General features: G+C 33.5%; 1 protein-coding gene across 1 annotated transcript in view; it reads right to left on the minus strand.

The window, feature by feature from the left end:
* LOC107665324 (protein unc-13 homolog C-like) overlaps positions 1-10,351 on the minus strand; it is a gene marked incomplete at its 3' end in the record, with an annotated part of 129,555 nt that overhangs the window by 72,431 nt on the left and 46,773 nt on the right. Inside the window, exons 11-13 of the mRNA XM_016456152.1 lie at positions 6,032-6,201; positions 3,128-3,243; positions 757-920 (exon numbers count right to left, since the gene is read on the minus strand). Of these exons, the coding sequence (XP_016311638.1) occupies positions 757-920; positions 3,128-3,243; positions 6,032-6,201 (450 nt within the window). The remainder of the gene's footprint in view (positions 1-756; positions 921-3,127; positions 3,244-6,031; positions 6,202-10,351) is intronic.

The following is a 10,351-nucleotide window of genomic DNA, read 5'->3' on the forward strand; positions in this document are numbered from 1 at the left end:
TTGGGAGCCTGAGCATTTCTGGTCAACAGTGTGATTTATAAAGCCATCATGTGCATGTATCCTCATGTAAGCCATCATGTTCAACACTAAACAAGGCTTTCATAAATTCCTGTTGAAGCACAATCAGCGTCAGTCGTGAAAAATGCCAGGCGTGGTCTTTCAACAGCAGCAGGACGTTAAACACAGCAAACTCTTTCTGCTCAACGACTGACTCACAATCTCCATTAAAGAGCAAGTTAAACATCAGAAACTAGGGGTGGAATGGTATGGTTTCAGTACAGCAGGAGGAAAAAAACTAAACATATACTGTGTATTTCTCAAAATGCTCTTCTCTAGACTCTAGAGCTTTTAAACCAGACTTTCTCTAGCAAAAACGAGCTGGAGACACTGATGACTTGCCTGAGGTGAATGAAATGCTATGTGACATTTTGTTTACAAGCTGTTTTAATGACGTCTTTCCGCGGCTGAAACACTGATTGAGCAATTACATGAGATGTTCATTCATGTTTATTTCACTTTAAAACTAGTAATAAAGATCAGTTAGAACTGAGGCTTCTATTAAGCGATCTGTCGCGCCACATCAAAGAGCAGCAAAACGGCATTTATTCAGGGGTGTAAATTGCGCGGGGGGGTTGTCCCCCCTAAAAATATAATTACAAACCACTCTGTGTATTGCAAATAATATATTGAAAATTTTCTGTACAAATACGTGTACCGTGACACCCCTATCAGAAACTGAGAGAGACCTCCACTCACGTCATGGCCTGGTAGATGGACTCCACACCGAAACGCATGGCAAACTCATCCACGATCTCCTGCGACACGTCGTCGAAGTAAACCTTCCAGGCATCGTCACCTTTGACCTCGGGGATCTTCACGACTCCGCTGTTCTTCACCTCCGTCAGGTAGTGGAAGAGATTCTGCGCAGAAACAGGGGGCCGTTTAGGGGCCAGGAAGCGTTTCGAGAGCATGAACTGCTGCAGCATTGATATGGAATGAATGTCGGGGAACATCAACAGCACAGTCAGCTTGGAAAGGTCAACATTTCGGGGCGCCAACCTACTGTCATCACACCAGCAAAAATGCCACAACACCGCGGTACAGAACCAGCGAGACGTGAGCCAGACTAACACAAACACATCAGCGCAAACCCTTCCAGCTACACATCGCTGGATTCTGAAGCGCTATTCATAATGCAACACGAATATGTGTTGATTTCTCCGTTTTGGCAGATCTTTAACTTTTCAATATGCTGGACATACTGACGTTTCACATAAATTAGCTATTAAATATAATATAATATAATGTAATGTAATATACAATATAATATAATATAATATAATATAATATAATATAAAATAATATAATATAATATAGGAAGTAACTTGCAGTAATGTAGTAATATATATGTGATGACATGACTAAATTTAAATATCACTTTTATTAAATATAATATAATATAATATAGGAAGTAACTTGCAGTAATGTAGTAATATATATGTGATGACATGACTAAATTTAAATATCACTTTTATTAAATATAATATAATATAATATAGGAAGTAACTTGCAGTAATGTAGTAATATATATGTGATGACATGACTAAATTTAAATATCACTTTTATTAAATATAATATAATATAATAGCAATAAATAACAGTTAATGCAGTAAGATGATATATGGCATGACTAAATCTAAATATCACTTTTATTAAATATAAAAGTGAGGTATTTATCAAATTTCTTACATGTATTTGAATTGCAAAATATCACAACACAGAGCCAAATTGTTTTAGTTTTTTTATATTTCATTTTTTAAATTGTATTAATTTTTGTCCTGTTTTACAGTAAAAACAAAAGGAAGTAACTTGCAGTAATGTAGTAATATATATGTGATGACATGACTAAATTTAAATATCACTTTTATTAAATATAATATAATATAATATAGGAAGTAACTTGCAGTAATGTAGTAATATATATGTGATGACATGACTAAATTTAAATATCACTTTTATTAAATATAATATAATATAATATAGGAAGTAACTTGCAGTAATGTAGTAATATATATGTGATGACATGACTAAATTTAAATATCACTTTTATTAAATATAATATAATATAATATAGGAAGTAACTTGCAGTAATGTAGTAATATATATGTGATGACATGACTAAATTTAAATATCACTTTTATTAAATATAATATAATATAATATAGGAAGTAACTTGCAGTAATGTAGTAATATATATGTGATGACATGACTAAATTTAAATATCACTTTTATTAAATATAATATAATATAATATAGGAAGTAACTTGCAGTAATGTAGTAATATATATGTGATGACATGACTAAATTTAAATATCACTTTTATTAAATATAATATAATATAATATAGGAAGTAACTTGCAGTAATGTAGTAATATATATGTGATGACATGACTAAATTTAAATATCACTTTTATTAAATATAATATAATATAATATAGGAAGTAACTTGCAGTAATGTAGTAATATATATGTGATGACATGACTAAATTTAAATATCACTTTTATTAAATATAATATAATATAATAGCAATAAATAACAGTTAATGCAGTAAGATGATATATGGCATGACTAAATCTAAATATCACTTTTATTAAATATAAAAGTGAGGTATTTATCAAATTTCTTACATGTATTTGAATTGCAAAATATCACAACACAGAGCCAAATTGTTTTAGTTTTTTTATATTTCATTTTTTAAATTGTATTAATTTTTGTCCTGTTTTACAGTAAAAACAAAAAAAATCGAAACATTCTTAAAACAAAGTAAATTTACATATTATGCAAATACACTTGTTTTACGTTTTTAAGTATATTTGATGCTTTTCTGACCCAATGGTGGTTTTGTTGTTGCAAGCAAAAATCTAACAATATTTAGTGAGGCTTTATATACATATACAGTATATATTTATAATATAATTTAATATTTAGTTTAATATTTTTTCATATAATATAATATTTATATGTTATATAATATAATATGAATATTTTATATTTAAAACAAGACAAAGTTCTGATTAAGAACGTGATATCTGCAGTGTATTTCAGTGATACTGATGTCAGACGTACCTCGTGTAAACATGTGTACTGTCCGTGAGGAGGAGCCACCTTCTCTTCTCCCTTCATCTCCACGCTGATCTTCAGCCTGATGGCCCCCGACACCATCGACTTATCCGTCCGCTTCTCTGCACAGAGAATGAGCATGTGAACAGAAGACAGAAAAGACAAGAAGAAACAGAAATAAAACGAGTGAAATCATTGAGGCTGAGCCTGTCAATAACACACATAATGCAGCTGATCTCAGAACAGTGACCTGCGGCCAATCTCATCACCATGTTCCATTACAAATCTGACCAGCAAATTTAAACCAGACAATGTCAATATGTGTCCCTGGAGCACAAAAGCAGTGTTAAGTCGCTGGGGTATATTTGTAGCAATAGCCAACAATACATTGTATGTGTCAAAATTATTGACTTTTCTTTTATGCCAAAAATCATTAGGATATTAAGTAAAGATCATGTTCCATAAAGATATTTTGTAAATTTCCTACCGTAAATATATCAAAACTTAATTTTTGATTAGTAATATGCATTGCTAAGAACTTCATTTGGACAACTTTAAAGATGATTTTCTCAATATTTAGATTTTTTGCACCCTCAGATTCCAGATTTTCAAATAGTTGTATCTCAGCCAAATATTGTCCTATCCTAACAAACCATACATCAATGGAAAGCTTATTTATTCAGCTTATTTCAGATGATGTATACATCTCAATTTCAAAAAAATTATCCTTATGACTGGTTTTGTGCTCCATGGTCCCAAATGTCTAATTTCAGCCATGAGCACTGAAACCCAGAAACAGAAGCTACATTTACTGTAATGTGAGATTTGTTCTTTGCAATAACATGCACGATGATGAATCACGGTTCAGAAATGTGCGTTAAGAAAGCATAAACAGTCCAATTTCATGCTGACTTGAAATCTCCTGAGACATTCAGCAGCTGCTTTTAAACTAATACATGATATAAAAAGGCTCTTTGCAGATAACGTGCTCCACACATCTTGTTTTATAGATGTCTTAATTGCTCTAATTGATGTCCGGATTTTTCTCACATCTCAGAGACATGGACAGATGGAGGAGGAGCGAGCAGATATCAGCGCTTCGGTTTGACCCGAGTGAGTCACGCTCTAAACCACACGCTTCTGCTCCGAGCCAAGCAAAACAATCCCACAATCCAACAAATAAAGCATCAACAAAAGCAGAAACGATTCTCTGTGGAACAATGAGGCCATCTGCACCAGAACAAAACCAAGGAGGAACTCTTCAACTTCCTTTCAAAGGTATTAAAGGGATAATTCACCTGAAGTGAAGCTGGAAGGCCTGAAATTCGGCACAAAATTTACTTCTTTTAGGCTGCTTCTTGTTTGTTTTTTTTCAAGTCACTTTGGGTGAATCTCACAAAGTAAAGCTCAGGGAGTCACATTTCACCCTAAAATCACCCTAAAAGATTATATTATATTGAAACATATTTTTAAGACATCTTTGCACTGACAACTTATTTTGGACATTTAAACACATTTCCTGCCTAAATTCCCATTAATTTAATGCAAGAAAAGCTAATACTCATTGTTTATAGCCAGAAAAAAAAAATTCAACACAATATACTTTAGGCATATAACTAAAAAGCCTAAATTCTCATTAATGAAAGAATTAAAGAAAAAAATAATAATAACATAATACATGATATAAAGGCAATGCAAGTTTATTTATATAACATTCCATACATAATGGAAATTCAAAGTTTTACATAAAAGGAATTTTAAAATAATCAAGATTACTAAGAAATAAGATTAATAAAAAAGTTACATTTATTTGAGAAGAATAAGGATGCATATAAATGATATAAGACACAATAATAATAATAACAACAACAATTTTACATGTATACCAGAGTGTGAATAACTGTTCAATGTGCATAACTGAAATTATTTAAAATGATTTAAAATGTTTTAAAGATCTTAAAGTAGGCTCATTTTGTAATTGCATTATTTATTTACTGTATTTACTTCGGTTTATTTATTTTGTTGTCATTCCGGGGGGAAAAAGGCTTTAAAAGTTCTTTAAAAGGGACATTGGATAACATTTGTAGATTTTTTTTTTTGTTGCATATGTGACCCTGGAGCACAAAACCAGTCATAAGTGTCATTTTTTCGAAATTGAGATTTATACATCATATGAAAGCTGAATAAATAAGCTTTCCATTGATGTATGGTTTTGTTAGGATCGGACAATATTTGGTCAAGATACAACTATTTGAAAATCTGGAATCTGAGGGTGCAAAAAAATCTGAATATTGAGAAAATCATCTTTAAAGTTGTCCAAATGAAGTTCTTAGCAATGCATATTCATAAAAGAAAAATGGATAATTTTGACCCATACAATGTATTGTTGGCTATTGCTACAAATATACCCCAGCGACTTAAGACTGCTTTGTCTCATAAAAGAAAAATGGATAATTTTGACCCATACAATGTATTGTTGGCTATTGCTACCAATATACCCCAGCGACTTAAGACTGCTTTTGTGCTCCAGGGTCACATTTAACTAGGTTTCTGGCATGTCTGCCTGCTCAGAAAAGCTGTAGAGAAAACACGCAGTCAGTTTGTTATGTGCTGTCTGAGTCTTGAGCTGTTTCAATCTGCAGCTGGTTTCTGTGTAGATAGCTGGCTATTTGAATAAGGCCATATATGGATATATGCATGTGTCTTCTGTTGACACGCCCCATTGAAGAGAGAGGCGGGGTGAGCAGATCTCATTATCATTTAAAGAGACATGCACCAAAACGAGTCACTGTGAACAGAGCTGTTTTTGACAAGGTAAAAAGGGTGTTGTTTTGCATGACAATTGAGGAATTGTAACCAAAGTGCGTTACAGACATTTCATGAAGACCCTAAAGAATCATAACAACATACCGAGATTATACCAGACGTCCATCTCCCCGCTCAGCATGCGCACCTCGATGATGGTCTGACCCAGAAAATCATCAGATTCCTTCTTAAAGTGCTGCTTCACCCTGGACTTTATGTCGTCGTCTTCATCCCACACACGGACCTTAATACGGTCTGTGGCGTTATGACACTCACTGACAGAGACAGACAGAGAGAGAGGAGCGTCACACAAAGATGCTTCTCATACAATTACCCATACATCATAAAAAAAATGAGCTGATCAATAAGTCATGTTTTTCCATTGCTTTAACTCATCAAAATAATTTAAGCAATTTCAGTTTCATTTTTTGAGTTGTATGAAATTCAACTCAACTCAACTTTTTTAAGTCAGTTTAATGTCATTTAAGTTTGAATGACTTGTACAGTCAATTTGATTATATTAAAAAAATGTAAGGCAGTTAAAATATAGTACATAAAACAGTTTTTTTTACAGTGTAGGAAAAATCTAAACACACACTAATGAGACAATTGTTGACATACAGTGAGAGTACAGAGCTACACTACACTGTATTTTTATCTTGTTTTCCAGTACAAATATCTAAAAATTCTTAAATCAAGACACATTTACTGTTTTGTTGAATGCTATCTGTTTTTGTGAGAGGTCCTGGACTTTGATTTCATGGGGAGATCATTTTGCATCTTACACTGGACATGCGAAATTACTTCAGACATTAAGTCTTGAATGCATTTCTTGAGAAATGCATCAAAATTAAGTGATTTTTTTTTTTGCTTAAAACAAGAAACAAATATTTTAAATTGGGGTAAGAAAAACAATCCTGATTTATCTTTAAATTAAGCTTATTTTTCTGATACCACTGGCAGATATTTGTTTTTATTTTAAGCTTAAACTCGCTTAATTTTGATACGTTTTTCAGAAAACAAGTCATTTTGCTCCTCATCTTAAAAATGGTAAGATATTTGTACTTGGAAAACATGAAAAAAATATTGAGTGAGAATTTTTTTTTTTTTGCAGTGTATAAAATGAAGATTGTGAGTTTTCTATATATATATATATATATATATTTTTTTTTTTTTCAATATTTATTTTGGAGTAAAATATGACCCGAACAGATCTGCATGTAAATTATATGTATATTATTAGGTTTTCTCCACATTACAGTAACAAAAACAGAGGGGGTGTAAATAAATGTAATAAAAAGTCACAATATAAAATATTTTAAAGATCCTAAAACAGGCTAATTTTTCTATATGCATTATGTATTTTATTTTATTTTTTTGTCTTTCATTTTGGGGTAAAATATAACCTGGAAAGAACAGCATGAATATCTCATAAGACAAAAATACTGAGGAAGAAAATCATTTTTGAAGTGCATAAAATAAAGGTGGAGAGCAGTTTAGATCATTTAATGAGAAATGTTTAATCTCTGACTTTTGATTGCATACTGTAAATTTGGAAATCTGAGCACAGATTAAAAATCTTAAAAATCTCCATTTGATTTCACTGCTGTCTAGGAAAAATAGTTCATATATCAAATAGAACTCATTTGTGGTTTTCCTTTCTCATGACAAAACACTACTGACCGCATTTAAGAGCCAATTTACCTTTGAGGACGTCCCCAAAGGGAAGACTTTTGTTATTTAGCTGACGTCAAGGGAAAGTTTTGTCCCTGAAGTATAGCCAAGAAAATCCACACACACACACACACACACACACAAGCTGCCAAAAGAGTGGCGAGCTGCTTGCCGAACTGCTTTTAAAGGTCACATGCTCCACTGAATCTCCAAACTGGGCACTTAGCCTCCTGTGGTCCATCTCCATGTCTGTGTCTCCGGTGGAGGAGTGAATTAAGAGAGACTGAGAGAGAGACAGGCTCACAGACAGACGTTACGCCTGCAGACAGTCACTCACAGATGCAGAAACACACCACAGCCCCGACACACATCACTTCAAATCACACTGACTGACACCAACCTAAGGAGGAAATATAAATATCATCATATTACAGGAACACTTAGAGTTTGTGAAAACTGATCGCAGAGAGAGCCAGACAAACCTGGACAGCTATGCTTTATTATGGAGAGATCAGGTCTGACACTAACTTCAAAAAAGTTCGGGTTCACTAAGAAATGAACTATTTTATTCAGCAGGAATGCATTAAAATAATCAAAAGTGACAGTAAAGACATTTATAATGTAATTTCTATTTCAAATAAATGCTGTTCTTTTGAACTTTCTATTCATCTGTGAATCCTGAAAAACAAAATGCGTCACGGTTTCCACAGAAATATTGTGCAGCACAACTGTTTTCAACATTGATAATAATCAGAAATGTTTCTTGAGCAGCAAATCAGCATATTAGAATGATTTCTGAAGATCATGCGACACTGAAGACTGGAGTAATTATGCTGAAAATGCAGCTTTGATTGCAGAAATAAATTATATTTTCACAGATATTCACATAGAAAACAGATATGTTAAGTTGTAATAATATTTCCCTGTTTTTACTGCATTTTTTATCAAATAAATGCAGCCTTGGTGATCAGAAGAGACTTAATTCAGAAGCATTAAAAAAACTGTCCCAAACTTTTGAACATGCAGTGAAAGTAAAAGATAAATGGCTAAATGAATGAGTGAAGGTAAAAACATTTAATGTTTTTTTTCTTTGCCTTTTGAAATTTACTGACAAAATGGCAAAAATTTATCATAACCTTTCTCAACGTTTTGACTTGTAAGGCAGAACACATTAGAAGTTCATCTGAAACCTTACTTGAAATTGTTGATTTAGTTCTTATATTTGTTTTAAATACATTTATGTACTCATAAATCTTCACAAAAACGACTGACCACAAATGAATTCAATCTGTGCAGGCAAAAGTTGAGTAATATATTCACTGAAGTGACATTTTAAGTATTAAAAAAGCCTTGGAAATGTACAAATCCTCAAATATAGCAATGCAGCAGCTACTCCAGCAGCACAGTGTGTCCTCATTAACAGTCTGCTACTCAATCTGAAACCAAATGTATTATTTTTTTAAACGAGAGAAATGAGCCCAGTTTCTGCATTTCTTTGAAATTTGCTTGAAAGCACTAGAATGTTTTAGTTTAAGGCTAATCCAGAAAGTATGCTAATATGCAAATGAGACTAGCCACACTTTTAGGTGGATGAGTTGCAAATGAGAACTGAATCAACGTCATAGATCGACTTCCATCTGCTCTCATGTTTCACAACAAATGGCAAAAAAGCGGGGCGAGAAGAGAAAACACACACCAACAGAAGGTTTCGGAGAGATTTATAGCAGCTCTTCATCGGCTGTTATAAAAACACCTACTGTGAAGATCGCTTGATGGGTTTAATCTGCTATCATGTCTGTCATAATAAGACAGACTATCAACCTGAGAAAACAAATTAAGAGGGCTTCCACTATCACTCTAATGCCTCTCTGTCTTTGAAAGAGTTTAAACAGGTGAGAGGAACTAAGAGCTCATCTCAAAATATGCATTTCCCCATAATCCTGCATAAATCCCTCCAAATCCAGCGATCCAGTCTCTCCTGAAGCCCTGGGGTTTCTCGTCACCCTATAGACTCAAATATTTATCCTGAGCTTTAGATGAAGAAATGCACAGAGCGATTTCCCACACTCTCTGTTTCACTTAGAGCTGAAAATGCAATGTTATATTGGCCAAATAAATATAGATATAAAAACAAAATTAATATATATCCTGACCAGGCAGATGCTGCATCACTGAATCAACCAATGGAATGAGTTTGGGGCGGAGCTATGCCTTTGCTCGACCAATGGCAGAAGGTGGGCGTGTTCTAACAGTGATAAGACACTTGAGGCTGTTTAAGTGTGAATCCAGTCACAGCTGAAGGGGTTACAGGCCCGTCGCTGCTTGTTGTGTCTAACAGAGGCCTTTAGGTGCAACCGTCCTCACAATACAGCCCGGCCTCTTACATTACTGCTCAAGTAAGTCACAGACTGGATGTAATTACCTGTCACATTTCTCATTTCACACACCAGCGCGAGGTCGACCCCAAACACACACTGTACAACAGCAAGAGAGCGGGATCTCTTCTTTAATATTCATTATAGATGTGTGTGTGTGTCTTTCTCAGTTTCAGCTCTGTATTCTTCAGCCCCAGTTTTTCCTCTCTGTCCTGTAGACCAGGGCTGTAAAAAACATGTCCCAAGGGCCTGTCACATCCTGTGGAGGAGCTCAATTCAACCGGGGTGATTAAAAATCACAAGTAAAACATGGAATAGAATAGAATAGAATTAATTTATTGAAATATATAATAAATATATATATATAAATACACAC

This window comes from Sinocyclocheilus anshuiensis, unplaced genomic scaffold (genome assembly GCF_001515605.1).
Source record: "Sinocyclocheilus anshuiensis isolate Anshui unplaced genomic scaffold, SAMN03320099.WGS_v1.1 scaffold1303, whole genome shotgun sequence".
NCBI classification, from domain to species: domain Eukaryota; kingdom Metazoa; phylum Chordata; class Actinopteri; order Cypriniformes; family Cyprinidae; genus Sinocyclocheilus; species Sinocyclocheilus anshuiensis.